This window comes from Mobula birostris, chromosome 4 (assembly GCF_030028105.1).
Source record: "Mobula birostris isolate sMobBir1 chromosome 4, sMobBir1.hap1, whole genome shotgun sequence".
Taxonomy (NCBI): Eukaryota; Metazoa; Chordata; class Chondrichthyes; order Myliobatiformes; family Myliobatidae; genus Mobula; species Mobula birostris.
In genome coordinates, this window is record NC_092373.1 from 69583400 (window position 1) to 69603769 (window position 20370).

General features: G+C 41.7%; 1 protein-coding gene across 1 annotated transcript in view; it reads left to right on the forward strand.

Annotated features, from left to right (window-relative positions):
* The window catches only part of mrps22 (mitochondrial ribosomal protein S22), a 36485-nt gene that overhangs the window by 15370 nt on the left and 745 nt on the right, over positions 1–20370 (forward strand). The window contains exons 4-7 of the mRNA XM_072254624.1: positions 246–389; positions 9106–9189; positions 11943–12088; positions 17816–17924. Of these exons, the coding sequence (XP_072110725.1) occupies positions 246–389; positions 9106–9189; positions 11943–12088; positions 17816–17924 (483 nt within the window). The remainder of the gene's footprint in view (positions 1–245; positions 390–9105; positions 9190–11942; positions 12089–17815; positions 17925–20370) is intronic.

The window sequence follows — 20370 nt, forward strand, 5'->3', positions numbered from 1 at the left end:
AGGTGGGTAAATTGCATTTACTCAGTCAAACTTGATAATCACCCTTAATACATTAAAGGACATACCGAAACAGACAATGTCTGATATAGAAATCATTCGTCTTCTATGCTCTATGACAACTGGCTTGATGAGCAGAAATTAAAAGTACAGAGAGAGAAAAAGCATCATTCATTATTGATTCTGTGCTTTCACCACTCATGTCTTTAATTGTCATAAATTAAAATGTTCACTTTTTTTTTTCTAAGGAGCGGTTTATCGTGGTGAGGGAACCTAGTGGGGTGCTACGCAAAGCAACTTGGGAAGAACGGGATAGGATGATACAGGTCTACTTTCCTCGTGAAGGTCGCAGAATTATTCCACCACCAACTTTTAAGAATGAAAATCTTCTGGTAAAGTTCTTTTTTCTTCTATATTCTAACCCTATTTGATCAATATCTTTAGAAAAAGGAACTAACTATATTTTTGTCCTTTAATAAAGTAAAGTTAGGAAAATAACTTTATGATAACATATATGTACTTTGATAATAAACAACCATGAGGTTCGGTTTCCTGTGGGCATACACAGTAAATCCAAAAAGCACAATAGAGGCAATGAAAGACCACACACATCAGGTTGGACAAACAATCAATGAGCAAAGGATAACAATCTGCAAATACAAGAGAGGGGAATAATAATAATAATAATAATAATAATGAATAAGTAAGGAATGAATACCAAGACCTGTAATGAAGAGTTCTTAAAAGTGAGTTCATAAGTTGTGGAAACAGTTCAGCGACGAAGCAAGTGAAGTTATCCCTTCTAGTTCAAGAGCTTGATGGTTGAGAGTTTATAACTATTCCTGTCTTGGTGGTGTGAGTCCTGAGATTCTTTTACCATCTTCCTTATCGAGAGTGCTTGTGCAAGAATCACAAAAGATTAGTTTGCAGGTGCAGCAGGCTATCAAGAAGGCAAATGGAATGTTGGTTTTCATTGTTAGAGGGATTGAATTTAAGAACAGGGAGGTTATGTTGCAACTTCACGGTACTGGTGAGACTGCATCTGGAGTACTGCGTGCAGTTCTGGTCTCATTATTTGAGGAAGTATATACTGACTTTGGAGGTGGCGCAGAAGAGGTTCACCAGGTTGATTCCAGAGATGACGGGGTTAGACCATGAGGAGAGATTGAATCGCCTGGGAATATACCCCCTGGAATTCAGAAGAATGAGAGGAGATCTTATAGAAACATACGAAATTATGAAAGGGATAGATAAGTTAGAGGCAGGAAAGTTATTTTCCACTGGTGGGTGAGACTATAACTAGAGGACATAGCCTCAAGATTCAAGTGAGGAAATTTAGAACAGAGATGAGGAGGAACTGCTTTTCCCAAAGAGAGGTGAATCTAGAATTCTCTGCCCAATGAAGCAGTGAAGGCTACCTCAGTAAATACATTTAAGACAAGGTTGGATAGATTTTTGCATATTAGGGGAATTAGGGTTATGGGGAAAAGCCAGGTAGGTGGAGATGAGTCCATGCTCAGATCAGCCATGATCTTATTGAATGGTGGAGCAGGCTCGACGGGCCAGATGGCCAACTCCTCCTATTTCTTATGTTCTTATGAGACCTTTGTCTTTGTTAAAATTCTTTTCTTCTAGTTTTATTTTAATGGCTTCCTTTAGCAGGCAGTCCCAAAAGGCTGAGGCGCAGCAAGTAGTTTTGTGCCATCTAAGTCAATCCTATGGCCATTGCAAATGCAATGTTCTGCTACCATCGATTTCTCTGGATAACCCAAACAGATACACATCCTGTGCTCAGTTTCCAAGAACTGGAATTCAATTGTAAAGAAGTTCAGAGAGCAGAAACCTGATTGGAAAAGGACTAACCAATCAGGAGGGAGGGACCACAGGTGCGTAAATACTACCGGACTAGAGGTGCCCAGGCGTCATCCCTGATGAAGCTGGCGGATTTGTCATTGAAACGTCGGTTGTAATTGATACCAATACCTGGCGGGAAGCCCGAGGAGAGTTTATTCACCTTAAATACTGTTCAATAGTTGAAATAAATAGTTTAAACTATTCACTTTTCTCTGTAGTCATTGACCTGACTACATTATGGAGAGTGTATTACTGAGCTGTATAATCTTGGAACTGTTACCTGACCTTGTTCCTTTTATGTTTATTTCTCAATAGCTGATTGCATAATCCAGATTTTAGCTGTTGCTAGGTGGTACAGCTCAAAGGGCTGGAAGGACCTATTCCATGCCATATCCCAATAACTAAATATTTTATATGCATGTAGATCAATAGTCCAGAAAATATAAATGCAAAGGGTAACTACATGAAAAAAAGTTGCTTGTTAATTTTTCATATTAAATCATATTTGTTTTGCAAATTATGAATTTCTGTAGCAGGTCTTAAAACTTCTTCATTTGAAGATGCTGTCCATGATTTTAGAAAAAACGGGTGCACATTTTGGATACATTGTAGAATGATAGAGAATAGTGTAGGAACAGACCCTTTGCTCCACCTAATCCATGCTAGATGTCAAGCATAATTCCTACCCTAACTGCAAGAGGTGAAGAGGCAAGCTGAAGTCTTTGGTATTGAATCCTCCCAGATCATTTTAATCTCCCCTCGTTCCCAACGGGATTACCACTCACCTATATTCTGGGGGCAATTGATAGTGGTGAATTAACCACTATCCCATTTGGGATGTAGGAGAAAACTGGAGCACGTGGGAGGAACCCACCCAATTGCTGGGAGAATATGCAAATTCCACACTAATTTCGCTGGCAGTCAGGGTTGAATCTGGGTCACTGGAACTCCAGGCAGCAGCTCTTCCAGTGTGCCGCTGTGCCACGTGTGTTGTTACTGTTTGGTTGTGTTTCAACAAAGGAAGAGCTTCAGTTGACAGGCTGCTTATCTTGATGTGAATGATTCACTTTGTTCTTATAAATTATCTAGGGACTGTTAGTTTACATAGAACCATAATGCAGTATTTGCATGCAAACTCCCATATTTGATTATATCATTCAATATCGAGGTACTAAGTCAGAATATACAGTAGAATAGAGTCTGTCCTAAACACTATCAGTTATCCTATCAATCATCTAGCTGCTGAACACATTTGAGAAAGAACTCCTATTTTTTGGTATAAATAATATATAATCATTCAAATATGTCTTTTGGTCTGTGTACATATGTGCTGTACATAATGATTCTCTGAGTGTGTCAGAAAGATCAAGATCTGCAGCTGTAAGTAGAAGTAGGAAATGTGTGACAATAACTTCATTGTTTGATTTGTTTACTTAAAATTAAATGTACTGTTATTTACATAATAATAGATTATGTCAAATCACCCTATTCGAATATAATTCGATTTTTTAAAAAATGACATATTTCTCAGTTATGCTGAGTTTCAGCTTTTATCCAGACTTTTTAAGATGGATTTGGACTAAATCCTTCCAGCGCAATTTTATAACGAATCATTGGCTGTTTAAATTGTTTCTTTAAATTTGCTTTCCCCATGTCTTTGTTGGAATTCATCACCTAGTCTTCGTCCCTTGTTTAACTGTTTGGATAGGCAGACATAGACCTGAAATCAAATTGGAAATCTTTTTAAATAAATCCTCTTTAACATGTTACGTACCCCGTAACTGGGTTGCCAAACCAGCAGAAATGGATCACTCAGTTGGAGTCTGGTTTACTAGAACTAAGAAAGTTTTATTAAAGAAACAAGCAACACAGTACTCTAATCAAAAGGGTAATGAATGCAACAGTTCAGCAATGATAAACATACATGTGCACAGGATTAAGATAACAGGATCAATCAAGCTCTATCGTTGTCTAGGGGTAAATGACCAGTTTCAAAGTAACGCAAAGTTCAGTTCAATTTAGTTCAGTTCAGTTCACAGTAAACGCTGCCGTGACGATGGACAGTGGGGGGAAGGAGAGAGAGAGAGCAAAACGAATGAATATTCAAAAACGGCTTCCACACAGACCTTCGCAGTCAGCTTTCGGGCGAGTCCTTTGTGATGTCATCTGAGGTCACCGACCGTGAGCCCCTCCGTTTCCAGATACAATCATTTCTCTGTGGTGAATCCAGCACCCAGGCAAGGGTGGACACACACCAGGTCCCCGCCGATCGTGCCTTTCCACCCTGTGCGTCTATGGCATGGTCACGCAACCGGCCTTCCAAAACTTCCCACCGACTTGTGGGAGACGCACCGCTTCCAGGGTCTCGTTACCTCGGGTGTCGTGTGTGTCCTGCCTTAGCGAACCTGTCCCTTTTTATCCCCCTGCTGGGGTATCGCCTGTCCATCACTTCAAACAGCTTAGGCTTCAAAGGGTGAGCCGATCTTGACAGCTCTCCTTCCGTTACTCTCCCGTTCCTTCATTAACATCTCCAAATGCTGCTCCATTGTTCTCCTTATCTCTCTCTCTCCTGAAGACAGGTGGCAGCCCAACTGCTGATCCCACTGGTGCCAGCACAGGACAGCTAACATCTTAATCTATGTGTATTCTCGTCACAAACACTCTCTACGACCCACTCCTTCCCTCCATCCCAAAAGACAATCTGGCAAGTTTGCAAGCAACACACACAAAATGCTGGAGGAACTCAGCAGGCCAGGCAGCATCTGTGGAAAAGAGTACAGTTGACATTTCAGGCCTAGACCCTCAGCAAGACAGGAGAAAAGGAAATGAGGAGTCAAATTTAAAGGTGAGGGGAGGGGGAGGGGACATCCGAGGGACTCTTAGTAAGCTGTGACAAATCGTATTTCCAAAAAGCTGGAGGCCATTTGTTGCAAATGATATTTGGAGAAAGACATTAATTTGCTTTTTGATATATGATTTTTTTCCAGCAGATTTTCTCTATATTTCCCTGAGTTTTCCAGGGAAAGGCTATGGTGCCAATATTATTAATGTAATGTAAAGCAGCTGACTTGCTGTTTTCAATATCACCGAGAAACAATACGGAAACTTTCCAAGAATATGTCAAAATAAAAAGATCCTTAGCAAAACACCTGTGGGCATCTCTCACAATACCAATATTTACAGCAAGCCAACATGCACTGGAAGCTAGTTTCAATATGCTTCCTTTGGCAAATTAGAGTTTCTTTTTCTTTGTTCATGTATAATGGGGAGATCAGCTGTCATCAGAACTGAATTGTGTTAATTCACAATGATGGTAGCACACAACCTTGCTGGCTACGAAGTAGCCAGTTAGAAACCAGTTAAAGATGTGCCACCTGCTGCACTGAGGAGGTGAATGCGAGGGAGGAACTTTAAGAGGTGAAGAGGCAAGCTGGAGAATTTGGTATTGAATCCTCCCAGATCATCTTCAGCATGAGAGTGCTTTGTGGAACAGTTTCAGACGTGCTCACTGTTCTTCATCGAAAAAGTTTACAGTGGTCCACAGCGTTAAGGAAGAGGATAGCTCAGTAAATTCCTCACAGGCATATTGAAGATCTGCATATTATTTTATACCAGCCTGTATGACAAGTAAGACCACATATAGGACAGCCTTCTGGAATTTCTTGTCCTCTACCACAGAGATGTTTAATGACACCAAGCAGGGGAGTCTGGAACAGCCTTTCTTCCCAAAGCTGCTGAATGGCTCCATCCATTCCCTTGATTTAAACAAAACCCCCAGAAGCAACAGCTTATCAGCAGAGTTGTATTTGACTCTGTGGTATTGGGTGGGCCCAGACCTGCTAGACGCTTATGTGACTATCATTTTGGCTGGCAGCAAGTCAATAACTGGGGAGAACTTGTCCGTTCTTAGCATGGGTGCAGCCTATTCCCTTTTTATCTAGAGGTCCAAGGTGGAGATCGTCCAACAGGTCACAATGCACAGTCACTAGGGAATGTGTACTCAATGTTGCCCTCATCCTGATGATCTCCTTTGTGTGTGGCTGCATCATGCCGCGTAGACCCAAAGCACATTGCTATTACTGCCAAAGGGTTTTGGCCCGAAATGTTGGCTGTACTCTTTTCCATAGATACTGCTTGGCCTGTTGAGTTCCTCTAGCATTTTGTGTGTGTTGCGTGGATTTCCAGTATCTGCAGATTTTCTCTTGTTTGCTATTACTAAGAAGGTTCTTGGGAAACTGAAAAGTCTGAAGGTAGATAGGTGGCCTGGACCAGGTGGACTACCACCCTAGGATTCTGAAAGGGTAGTTGAAGAGGTTATGGAGGCATTGGTAACGGTCTTTCAAGAACCACTAGATTTTGGAGTGGTTCCAGAGGAATGGAAAATTGAAAATGTCACTCTACTTTTTAAGAAGAGAGGGAATCAATAGGAAGAAAGTTATAGGCCAGTTAACCTGACTTCAGTGGTTGGAAAGTTGTTGGAATCTATTATTAAGGATGAGGTTTTGGAGCACTGGAGGCACATGACAAAATAGGCTGTAGTCAGCGTGGTTCCCTTGAGGGAAATTCTTGCCTGACAAATCTGTTGGAATTCTTTGAGGAAGTAACAGGCAGGATAGACGAAGGAGAGTCAGTGGGTGTTGTTTATTTGGATTTTCACAAGGCCTTTGACAAGGTGCTGCACATGAGGCTGCTTAACAAGATTTGAGCTCATAGTATTACAGGAAAGATTTGAGAATGGATAGAAGATTGGCTGACTGCCAAGAGGCAGAGTGAAACAAAGGGGGCCTTTTTGGCTGCCGGTGACTGGTGGTTGCCACAGGGGTCGGTGTTGGAACCGCCTCTTCTCATGCTATACATCAATAATTTGGATGAAGAAATTGATGGCTTTGTGGCCAAGTTTTTTGGACGATACGAAGATAGGTGGAGGGGCAGGTAGTGTTGAGGAAGCTGGGTGTATGCAGAAGGACTTGGGCAGATTGGGAGAATGGGAAAAGAAATAACAGATGGAATATGTGGTAGGAAATTGTGTAGGCATGCACTTTAGTAGAAGGAATAAAGGTGTGGACTATTTTCTAAATGGGGAGAAAATTCAAAAATCAGAAGTGCAAAGGACTTGCAAGTCCTTATGCAGGATTCCATAAAGGTTAAGTTGCAGGTTGATCAGTGGTAAGGAAGTCAAAGGCAATGTTAGTATTCATTTCGAGGACTAGAATGTAAAACCCTGGATGTAATGATGAGGTTTTTTTCAAGGAATTGGTCAGACCGCACTTGGAATATTGTAAACAGTTTCTTGGCCCCTTGTCTTAGAAAAGATGTGCTGGTGTTGGAGAGGGTCCAGAGGAGGTTCACAAGAATGACCCCAGGAATGAAAGGGTTAATATATGAGGAGCATTTGATGGACCTGGGCCTGTCCTCACTTGAGTTTAGAAGAATGAGGGGGGGATCTCATTGAAACCTATTGAGTATTGAATGACCTAGATAGACTGGATGTGGAGAGGATGTTTCCGAGAGTGCGGGAGTCTAGGGCCATAGGGCACATCCTCAGGACAGAGGGATATCCATTTAGAACAGATGAAGAAAATTTTCTTTAGTCAGAGGGTGGTGAATCTGTGGAATTCATTGCTGTGCAGGCAATCATTGGGTATATTTAAGACAGAGGTTGGTGGGTTCTTGAATAATCAAGGCATCAAAGGTTGTGGGGAGATGGCAGGGGTTGAGAGGGATAATAAGTCAGCCATAATGGAATGGAGGAGCAGACTCAATAGGCCAAATGGCCTAATTCTGCTCCTATGTCTTGTGGTCTAGCATGTGAGCACCAGGTATCACTGCATGTTGAGGTTTGACCTGTCGGGTGTTGCAGAAGATAGGTCTGGCTCTTTTGCTGTGCTAAGTCTGAGTCAGCTGGTTGTTTGCCAAACTACTACCTGTCCTTTAAGAAAAAGTTATTCTAAACAAACACTCTTTCCCACAAGTCTTCCAAACTGTGGTCAACATGGTCCGTGCTGCAGACTCTACAGGACAGGGACTCTATGGATACAGTGGAATGGTTCCCTGAGCATCTTTCTAAATCTTTTGACAGAATGCCTCTTCACCAGATCTCACCAAAAAGTACCAAAATCTCACTTGGTTGGTGGTGAGAGGGGCCCTTCCAGTCAGATCCTCCTTGTACTGACAACATATCATCTCCAATCCACGGTAACCTCAGGACGGCTGTGGGGAAGAGACAGTCACCCACCTCTTTGCAGACTGCAGATTTGCCAAGTGCTCCTGAAGAAAGATGCAAGGGTTCTTGTCCTGGTTCATCCCAGCAGCTGCATAACAGAGGTGCTCTGATCCCAGGGACAGACATCAATTGCTGCTGGCAGGCCATCAACTCGGTAGAAGATCCCTTTAGGTCTGCCTGAAACTTGTTGGTCTTTCAATCCAGCGTGATGCTTATTGGAGAATGCTGCTGACTATCGTATTCCAGGATTCAGATGTACATGCTGAAGGATTCACGGAAGCTCGGCTAGCCACGTGAGGACTCTGCAGGGAAAGGACCATAGTCTAGGCTCCTTCCACTACTGGACAAGGAGAACTGAGTTGGGTGGGGAAGTTCCTCAAACACTGAAGGGGAGTATCATCCCAGTGGGCTATATTGATTTAAAAAAATAGGCAAACACTGCTGAGTGTAATGACTATGAATGTAATTTTATACTGTTTCTTCTTTGTATTTTTTATTATGAATAAAGGCTATTTTTGATGTAAAAATAATCTGCTGATCACCTGCAGTATTTATAGTAGTTTTGAGGAATATCATCTTTTTTTTTAACTGATTTATACAGCCACATCTTTGTATTAGGTTTGCCCAGCATTTCTCTGGAAAGGACCAAATAACGTATATTAACTGGAAGCTTGCCTAAATTATTAAAGTAAGGCCAGAACTAGAAAATTTGGAACAGGCAGATGCAAAACATGCTGTACTTATCTAAACACAAATCAATCCCACTTTTTTTTAAATGAGAAAGATTTATTATTATTAAATTATTATTAAAGATTTACATCCATCTGAATCTCTTATGGATAGCTAATCATAATCATAACCATTGCCAAAGCATAAGTACATTTGTCCAAAAACATCTGGAAAAAATGTGATCTTTCTGATATAACTGCATTTCCCCCATGTGCACTCCCAGCTGTAATTTTTCTATGTGTACGAAATGACAATATTTAATAAAATATTAGTTTTAATGGTAGTACTTTTGGCTGTTACAGGTTGTTTTTGCTCAGGATCATTTTGAAGACATTCTTGATTTCTGTCTTGTCCAATTTGAGCCAAATTCTGCTGATTACATCAGAGTGAGTATACCTTCAATGCGATTAAATGTGAACAGACAATAAAATAGCTGTGGAAAATGTATAATAGGCATGCAAGTCAAAACCATTTCAAATTGGTAAGTACACTGTGGTTTCATCAGAGGCAGTGAACAGCACTGAAATGTAGAAACTAACTCATTTCGACATAAAGGTTCCAGCTTTGACCATAAGACCATACGATATAGGAGCAGTTAGGCCATTTGGCACATCAAGTCTTCTCTGCCATTTCATCATGGCTGATCTAGTTACCCTCTCAGTTCCAATCTCCTGTCTTCTCCCCATATCCTTTCATACCCTGACCAGTCAAGAATCTATCAACCTCTGCCTCCAATATACCAAATGACTTGCCTCCACAGCTCTCTGTGGCAATGTATTCCACAGGTTCACCATCCTCTGTCTAAAAAAAAACCTTCATCTGTGTTATAAAGGGACATCCTTTCACTCTGAGATGTGTCCTTTGGTTCTAGGCTCTTCCACCATAGGAAACATCCTCTCTACATCCACTCTATTGAGGCCTTTCAACATTTGATCAATTTCAATTAAGTCACTCCTGATTTTTCTGAATTCTGGTGAATATGAAATCTCTTCATATGACGAGGCATTCAGTCTTGGAATCATTAGCGTGAACTCATTTCATCCCTCTGCAGTGTCAGTATATCCTTTCTAAGATAAGGGGCCCAAAACTACTCAATACTCCAAATGAGGCTTCACCAGAGCTTTATAGCACCTCAAAATTACATCTTTGCTTTTATATTTTAGTCCTCCAGAAATGAATGTTCATATCGCATTTCCCTTCCTCATCACCAGCTCAACATGCAAATTAATCTTTCAGAAATCCTGCGTAGAACTCCCAAGTCCGTTTCCACCTCAGATTTCAGAATTTTCTCTCCATTTAGAAAATAGTCTACCCTTTATTTCTACCAAAGTGCATGACTATACGCATCCCGGCACTGTATTCCTATTGCTACTTCTTTGCCCACTCCCCTAATCTGTCTAAGTCCTTCTGTAACCTCTAAACTTCTTCAAAATTATCTGCCACTCCACCTAACTTTGTATCATCTGCAAACGTTGCAACAAATCTATCAATTCTGTCATCCAAGTCTTTGACATACTGTATAATGTAGAAAGAAGTGGTCTCAACTCACCCCATGTGGAACACCACTAGTCACCAGCAGTCAGTCAGAAAAGGCTCCCTTTATTCCCACTCTGTGTCTCTTGCCAATCAGCCACTGCTTTATCCAGGCCAGAATTTTCCTGCAATACCATAGGCTCTTAACTTGTTAAGCAGCCTCATGTGTGGCACCTTGTCAAAGGCCTGAAAATGGAAGTACACACCATCAACTGAATCTCCTTTGTCTATCCTGCTAGTTATTTTGTCAAATAATTTCAACAGATTTGTCAGGAAAAATTTTCCCTTGAGGATACCACACTGACTACGGTCTATTTTATCATGTGTCTCCAAATACCCCAAAACCACATCCTTGACAATTGGCTCAAACATTTTCCCAACCACGGAGGTCAGACTAACTGTCTTATAGTTTCCTTTCTTCTGTGTTTCTTCTTGAAGAGTGGAGTGATATTTACAATTTTCCAGTCTTCCAGCACTGTTCCAGAATCTAGTAATTCTTGAAAGATGACTACTAATGCCTTCGCAATCACTTCAGCCACCTCTTTCAGAATCTTGGGGTGTACACCATCTGGTCCAGTTGATTATCTACCAACAGACCTTTCAATTTCCCAAGAAAGTTCTCCAGAGTAATGGCAACTGCACACACTTCTGACCTCTGACACTCTCGAACTTTCACCATACTCCTTGTGTCTTCCTCAGTGAAGATGGATGCAAAATACTTATTCAGTTCACCTGCTATTTCCTTCTCCACTATTACTCACTCTACAGCATTATTTTCCAGCGGTCCGATACCCATTCTAGCAGCTCTTTTATACTTTATGTATCTGAAGAAATTTTTGGTATTCTCTACTATTGGCTAGCTACTTTCGTATTACATCTTTTCCTTCTTAATGACTTTTAGTTGCCCTCTGTTGGTTTTTAAAAGCTTCCCAGTCCTCTACGTTCCCACTTATTTTTGCTCTATTATATGCCTTCTCTTTGGCTTTTATGTTAGTTTTTATTTCTCTTGTTAGCCACTGTTGTGTCATCTTGTCTTTAGAATATGTCTTCCTCTTTGGGATGTATATGTCCCGCACGTTCTGAATTGCTTCCAGAAATTCCAGCCATTGCTGCTCTGCCGTCATCCTTGCCAGTGTCCTTTTCCAATCAATTCTGGTCAACTGCTCTTTCATGCCTTTGTAATTTCCTTTACTCCACTGAAATACTGATACATCAGACTTTAGCTTTGTATTGTATTCTATATCCAGGTTGCTGTTTGAATATCTTTGAGAAGTTGTGCGGGGAGTTAAAGAATTGTTTAAGCTGGGACACTAAGTAAGATGCACCTTCCTACCATGAGGAAGAAGAATGTTAAGGAATTCCTTAGGCCAGTTTCCATCTACCAACACAGTAACTCATTATTGGCCAGTTCATAGTGGACCATGTTTTTACTCTGTAGGCTAAGGAGCAGGAAGAAATTTATTCAATATATTTGCAAGGTATTACCCTAGCAACATTTCATCTAAAGAATTCTAACATTTTCAAATGCTTGACTTCAATGGTCATTGTGGCAAGTTAAGAACACGATCCCATTGGAAAACCAATTGACTTTGTAAATCTCCATCAGGTTCACCACCAGACTTATGAATATATTGATAAATATGGCAAGTATGATCTTCTCCGATCAACCAGGCACTTTGGAGGATTGGTGTGGTATCTGGTGAACAGAATGAGAATTGATGGTTTATTAATAGACATGATTCAAAGAAATCTGTAAGTACTATTTAAATTACTTGTTCATCAGAATTGCAAAGTTTTATATAGCATGCTGGAAGTTAACATTGTACAGGATTATTACATAAGGTTCCTTTTGGTTTCCTCTTTGCCTCTCCATTCACTGTATAAGTCCTGCTCCGGATTGACTATCCAAAATGCATCAACTCACACTTAACTACATTGAAATCCATTTGCCTTTCCTCAGTCTTTCTCCCTAACTAATCAAGTTCTCCTTGTAATTCATTGTAACCTGCTTCTCTATCAACAAGGACCCTTGAATTAGTATAATCAAAAAACTTGTTAATTGTGCTTTGTACATTCATATCCAAATAATTTACATAATGAATTACAGTGGTTCCAACATTCACACCTGGGGCACCCACTAATCACAGGGCTTTAGCTGAAGAAGCAACCTTAAACCGCCAACCTCTGCTTCCTATCATCCAGCTGATTCTGAATCCATCTTGCTTGGCATGTCCTTGCCATCCTTCTTGTTACCCTCCAGCTTTCTGGAACTTTGCCAGTGACTAATGGCAAAGCAAATGTCTCCAGAAGGCCCTTCACGATTTCTTCCCTGGCCTCTCATAAGTCGACGAGGAGCTAACCTCAGTGACAATAGAAAGCATGTGGTGATGATAGTGTAATGAAATTATTAAGTGTATTTAAGGCTGTGGTTCACTTTTTAGTCTACAGAAGATTACAGGGTTACGGCAAAAAAGTGGAGTGAAAATGCAGTGATAAAATAACCATGATCTATGATGGTCTTTTTGCGTTTCTATTTTGTAGTGTTTCAATTTTGTAGTTCTTGTGTTTGATTAACCCATGCCCAATGATCTAGTACAGGTTGTGCACAAGCTTTTATGCTGTCTGCTCATTATTGTGATTTCAGTAGCTTCCCTGTTTGCCTGTGTGTACTACCACAGGATGCAGTTTTGCAAGAAGCTAGCACTAAATCAAGCTTGCAGCCTCCAGCTCTAGAAGAGGTGGTGCATTGTGTCTACAACTATTGAATGGGAATCATTCAAAGTGGCAGATCAAGAGTGAAATTGAACATCCCAATTTTCTCGAACTGAGGCCTTGGTTGATGCGGAGGAGAGAAGTCACCTTTCTATGGAACCAGGACTGCCCTTCCAGGCACACCAACAATGTAAACAGAACAAAACACTGCATAATAATCATACAGGCCGTTGCTGCTTGAAGTTACAACAGGGTTCCATTCCTGAGAACAGTTTGCAAATCAAACTGTCCATAAATTGACAATGAAGTAAAAGTGTGCAGGAGCGATCACAGAAACAGCTAAGTGGCTGTCAGCTGGCCTCTTACTCAGTGAGCAAGCAAGTCTACTCGGCACTTCCCCGCTCTGCTTGGCTCTAATTATGGTGGCTCAGGGCGGGAGGAGAGAATGCAAGTGGAAGTGCCCTGTTTCCACATGGCATCCTCAAAGCAAATTCACTTCCATCCAGCTTGTCAGTCACCCAAACACTGTTTCAAACGTGAGTGTCCATCGGCTGGGCATTGGTATCCCAGAGAGGACCTGCAGTACAGAAATGCTGGCCCACACTGGACACTGAGCACCTAGTTTTATGCTAACCTGTAATCTGTTCTTCCCACATGTGGGAAGAGATGTCAATACACACTATGGCAAGAATGCATCTTCAAGCACTCCAAGTTCGTTTTTTGTTTGTGAGGGATTTGGAGGTGGATGTGCCTGATCCGTCTCTTTTGTTTTTTTTTTGTACGAGAAGAGGGATTTGGGGTTGTGGGAGGGTGTCAATGTGCCTGATCCGTTTTTGTTCGTTTTTTTTCAGGCGAGTGGAATTTGGGGATTGATGATCGTGCTGCCTTTCTCTTCTTTCTTTGTTTCTTTCCTGTTTCCATGTGGAAACAGGGCACTTCCTCCTCCATTTCATTTCTTTTCTTTCATGGCTGCCCGGAGAATTGAAGAATTTAAGAATTGTATACTTTGGTAATAAATTAACCTTTGAACCTTTTGAACACATTGTCCCATAAGTTCAGTGAGCTAGCATGTGCTCACTGTCTGGCAGTGCATCTTCAAATCCTATATTCTATCCTCTGCTGTGCATTTTGATCAGTATTCTTCATCCTGTTTTGGACCTCTTGCAATGATTACACAAAGCACATTATGCTTTATATCAATCAACCAACAAATCAATCATCAACGTTCCTATAAATAATTACGGCAATTTAAATATGCAGAAGATGGGGAGAACATGGAAGATGTGGCCCTTCCTGCTGTTAAGGCTTTGGACAAAATGTGTGATAGTTGACTTGTTTGGACTGGCTAGTGTCAGATCAATACTGCACACTGATCAATGTCATAGACTGCCAATTCAACATATGTCTATCATGTTGGAGCGTCATCCTTCATAACTTTTGTTAACTTGCAGTACAAAGTGGTCACTTTGGCATCAAATTAATAGCTATGGTGCCAATATAGCTTCAGTTTGCAGCAGATTATTCTGTTAGCTTGTCCCACAGATTTGCCATAAGCATACTCCTACCCACCTTACTAAATGAGTTATGATATGCATAAAGTTGAGCTGGCTAATTTTTGCAAACATCTGTGTGAACGGAAGTTTTCAAACTGTATGCAAATGAGCCATAATTTGTAGTTTTCTTCTGAGCTGCAGAATTATCACCTTTTATCCATTCCAAAGTGCTACAATAATTTAGGCATTTACTTTAAAGTGACAGCGGCATCGGGTGGGAGAAACATTTCAAATGGAATTTGTATAATTATTTGGGCAAATATGAAAGACAAAATGTATTGTCCTGAAATGTTCAGTAGCAGCAAACTAACTGTGCTCACCGTGCCCTTTGCTTACAATTACTCAAACCGAGATTCCGTGAGCTCCTATGCAGCTACGTTTGTCAGCAGCATAGTGACCTCCACAGGCAACAGTACCTCTTAATCGTGACTGAAAAATCCAAGAATGACATTAGAATATTCAATTTAAAATTGCACAGAAGTAACAAAAAAAATTTTGAGAAAGTACGTACAAACTAAATTTCCAGCCATTTTTATAAAAAAAAGTAATGGATTGTGATCCAATTTTTGTAAATTTTCAGAGATGGGAAGTTTGTCATTGAGACTTAACCTTATTAAAATTAAAATGTACTTGTATGAGCAAATCACTTCTTTTACAGTGCACTGTGCAGGGTCACACCTTCATGTTTTAAGTTCAAAGTTCAAACCACAGTTAGTATCAAAGTATATATAAATTATACAATCTTGAGATTCATCTGCTTCCAGGCAGCCACAAAACAAGAAACCAATTTTTAAAAAGTAACTAACATGCAATGGGCAAAGAGAGGAAAATAAACAAATTATGTAAACAGTAAAGCAAGCATCGACATTCAAAATGAAATTGAATCCATAAGTCCGAAGCCGGGAGCAACCAGAGTAGGCCCAGAGCCTCAGTCTCAGTTCATCACACAGCGGGGCAAATCACCACAAAGCTCGCAGACACTAAGCCCAGAGTATGGCACAGCCTCAGCCTCAGCGCTGTGGATTGTGGAGTGAAACATCACAGAACAGAACTGGTCCGACACACTGGCTTTTCAGTCCACCTGGCTTCACGTTTAAATTGACCAAGCACTGGGTTGTACCCCGCACTCAGCTCTGGGCCCCAGGCCCCACGTTCCAGCCTGTACTTAAAGTTTCTAAATCGGCCTGGTGCTTAGATGGATCCAACCTCACTGCAGCCACCCAAACACGCCTTTACCATGCTTCGACTCCATCTCGCCTTGACCCTCGGATTGGCCTCCCCTTCGTTCGACTCTTCATTGTTTGTGGTGATCATTTTTCACAATTTTATGCATAAAAATTGTTATTAATAGAGTACAGAGTCATATTTCTAGCTTTAAAAACCACCAGTAAGCTGTCGCCCACCTTCGGTAGTGCCATCTTTAACTGGAGGAGTTGATGCCAACTCTTGTCTGGTGGATCAATTCAGTGAAGTTTGCAGAGTTGTAGGGCAATTAATACTGTCCATTAAGAATTGGGGGTGAAGTGGGAAATTAGGAAATGATTTGGAATAAAATTAATTGGAATTTTTAAGTATGGATCTACAGCCTCTTGATTTTAAGTATGAATTCTCGATTCCTCACTTGCAGGCGCCAGTCAGTTTGGGCTGGTTAGAACATCTCTTCCGCAATCTCCATCAGCACAGGTGCTTAGCCCCCTGCTCTACTCACTTCGTACATATGACTGTGAGGCTAAGGACATTTCCAATGCCATATTTAAGTTTGCTGACAACTCTATTGTTGATAGTCATATTAAAGGAGGATCTGTCTTTGGTCCAGCACGTGTGTATTTATGAAGAAAGCGTGGCAGTGTCAAAAGTTTGACAGATTTCTATAGATGTGTATTGACTGGTTGCATCAAGTCAAGTCATCATTTTTTATCATCATTTCGAGCATAACTGCTGGTACAGTACACAATAAAAACGAGACAATGTTTTTCAGGACCATGGTGCTACATGAAACAATACAAAAACTACACTGAACTATGTAAAACAACACAAAAACTACACTAGACTACAGACCTACCCAGACTGCATAAAGTGCACAAAACCGTGCAGGCATCACAATAAATAATAAACAAGACAACAGGCACAGTAGAGGGCAGTAGGTTGGTGTCAGTCCAGGCTCTGGGTATTAAGGAGTCTGATGGCTTGGGGGAAGAAACTGTTACATAGTCTGGTTGTGAGAGCCCGAATGCTTTGGTGCCTTTTGCCAGATGGCAGGAGGGAGAAGACTTTGTATGAGGGGTGTGCGGAGTCCTTCATAATGCTGTTTGTTCTACGGATGCAGCGTGCGGTGTAATTGTCTGTAATGGTGAGAAGAGAGACCCCGATGATCTTCTCAGCTGACCTCACTATCCACTGCAGGGTCTTGCGATCCGAGATGGTGCAATTCCTGAACCAGGCAGTGATGCAGCTGTTCAGGATGCTCTCAATACAACCTCTGTAGAATGTGGTGAGGATAAAGGGTGGGAGATGGACTTTTCTCAGCCTTCGCAGAAAGTAGAGACGCTGCTGGGCTTTCTTTGCTCTCAGTGCCTGGTGTGGAAACACCAATCCCCTTGAATGGAAAATCTTACTAAAGAGTGGTGAATATGGTCCAGTATATCACGGGTAAAGCTCTCCCCACCATTGAGCACATCAACAAGGAGCACTATTGCAGGAAAGCAGCATCCATCATCAAGGACCCCACCACCCTGGTCATGCTCACTTCTCGCTGTTGCCATCAGGAAGAAGGTACAAGAGCTTCAGGACTTACAGCACCAGGTTCAGGAACAGTTAATACCCCTCAACCATCAGGTTCTTGAAACACTGGAGATAACTTCACTCGCCCCATCACTGAACTGTTCGCACAACTTATGGACTCACTTTAAAGGAGTCTTCATCTCTATATTGCTTATATGTTTGTTATTATTTTTCTTTTGCTTTAGTATTTGCACAGTTCGTTGTCTTTTGCACATTGGTTGTCCTGTTGCGCGTGGACTTTCATTGGTTCTATTGTTTCTTAGATTTTCTGAGTACACCTGCAAGAAAATGAATCTCAAGTTTGTGTATGATGGCACATATGTATGTTGGTGACAAATTTACTTTGAACTTTGTACAGATAGTTAAATTTCTGCTAAACTTAATGAACTAGTTTCCTTTATTGTAATTAAATCACAATGTATATTTTTTACAGAATGGATGATGCTGTAAGTGTGATTGAACTGTATCACTGGTTACATCCAGAGTGTCAGTCAGCAAAGGAGGCAAACAAACAGCAAGCCAAGGGTATTGAACTGATTAAGGTAGTTTTCTGAGTTTCTGTCTTTTTATTATTACTTCATCTTGATTGTAGAATTGCAGTTTTTAAGCGGTGATCTGCATGGCATCAGCATTGTAGGAATCTCAAACAAGCAGGTCTACCTGGGATTAAAGTCTTCTTTCCTGGGTACTTGCCATTCCCCATTCCTGTTTTCCCCCTCTCACCCTATCTCCTTACCTGTCCATCACCTCCCTCTGGTGTTCCTCCTCCTTCCTTTTCTAACATGGTCTTCTATCCTTTCTTGTCAGATTCCCCCCTTCTCCGGCCCTTTATCTCATTTACCAATCAACTTCCAGCTCTTTACTTCACCCCTCCCCCCCCGGTTTCACCTATCACCTGCCACCTTGTACTTCTTCCTCCCCTCCCCCACCTTCTTACTTTGGATTCTGCTCTTTCTTTCCAGTCCTGAAGAAGGGTCTTGGCCCAGAACATCAACTCTTTACTCCTTTCCGTAGATGCTGCCTGGCTTGCTGGGTTCCTCCAGCATTTTGTGTGTGTTGCTCTGGATTTCCAGCATCTGCAGATTTTCTTGTGTGTAATGAAAATAACGTTTATTTTTAAAACGTCAGCAAGAGTACAAATTGGGAAATACACAATCATACTATTGTAAAAGCAGGGCACAGGTGTTGAATAAAAGCATGGTAATTTGAAAGGAACCTTGATTCAAATTTACACTGGACAGCTGAAGTGTTAAGGCTTACTTCGTTGACTGTTTGGAAGAAGGTGATTGGGCCAAAATAGATGCCCAAATAATTGCACATTATACAAACATTTATGGAGCTATAGCCCAAGCAAACAACAAAAAAAAGTGCAAATGCTTTGTCCAGGCCTGTTAAAAGTGTAATTAGAAGTCAAATTAAAAATGAATATTGTAAGATGATAGGAAAAAAGTTATTGAAAAGCAAGCTACAGTAAATTCTGCAGGTGCTGGAACTCCAAAGCAACACTCACACAATGCTGGAGGAACTCAGCAGGTCGGGCAGCATCTATGGAAATGAATAAATAGTCAATATTTTGGGCTGAGACCCTTCTTCAGGATTGAGAAGGAAGAGGGAAGATGCCAGAATAAAATGGTGGGGGGAAAGGAAGGAGGCTAGTTGGAAGCCAGGTGGGTGGGAAAGGTCAAGGGCTTGAGAAGAAGGAATTTGATAGGAGAGGAGAGTGGACCATGGGAATAAGGGGAGGAGGAGGGGATCCGGGGGAAGTAATAGGCAGGTGAGAAGAGGTACAAGGTCAAAGTTGGAAATAGAGGAGGCGGGGGGAGAATGTGTTTACTGGAAGGAGAAATCAATATTCATGGCAGCAGGTTGGAGGCAACCCAAACAGAATACAGTGTGTTGCTCCTCAACCCTGAGGGTAGCTTCATCTTGGCACAAGAGGAGGCCATGGACCAACACGTCAGAATGGAAATGGGAATCAGGTTTAAAATGTTTGGCGCAAGGGAAATCCTGCTTGTGGCAGATGGAGTTGAGGTGCTCAACAAAGCAGCCCCCTAGTTTATGATGGGTCTCACCAATATAGAGGAGGTTGCATTGAGAACACTGGACACAATAGGCAACCCCAGCAAATTCACTGATGAACTGTTGGTGCACCTGGAAGGACTACCTGACGCCCTGAATCGAGGTCAGGGAGAAGGCTTATGGGCAGGCTTAGCACTTAGACCATTTGCAGAAGGGCCTGCCTGGAGGGAGGTCAGTGGAGAGGGATGAATGGACAAAGTAATCACAGAGGGAGTGATTTCTGCGGAAAGCGGCGGGGGGAGTGGAGCAGGCAGATGTGTTTAGTGGTAGGATTCGTTTGGACATGGCGGAAGTTGCAGGATGTTGTGTTGGAGGCAGAGGTAGGTAAGGACAAGACTATTTAAGGTGGTGGGAAGATGGGGCAAGTACGGATGTACTGGAAATGGAGATACGGGGGAGGGCAGCATCAATAGAGAGAGAGAAACCACGTTCTTGAAAGGACATCTGTGATGTTCTGGAATGAAAAGCCACGACCTGGGAACAGATGAAACACCCTTTTACTGGGCATCTCTGGAAATGCAGCTCATTAGCCCCTCGCTAACAGCCACTGGATTCCACAGCGAGACCCCTCCTTCCTCCAGCTTTGTATGTCCCTTTGAGAAAAGGGAATAGCATTTTTACAGGCGATAGGGTGGGAAAAGGTAACCATGGGAATCAGCAGGTTTATAAAGGATGTTGGTTGACAGTTTGTCTCTAGAGATGGAGATAGAGATTGAGAAAAGTGAGGGAGGTGTCAGAGATGGACCAAATAAATTTAAAAGCAGGGAGGTTAGAGGCAAAGTTGATAAAATTGGCAAGCTCATCATGGCTGTATGAAGCAGCACCAATGCGGTTATGAATATAGCAGAGGAAGAATTGAGTATAACTGAGGAAGGCTTTGAACCTGGACAAAGAGGCAGGCATAGCTGG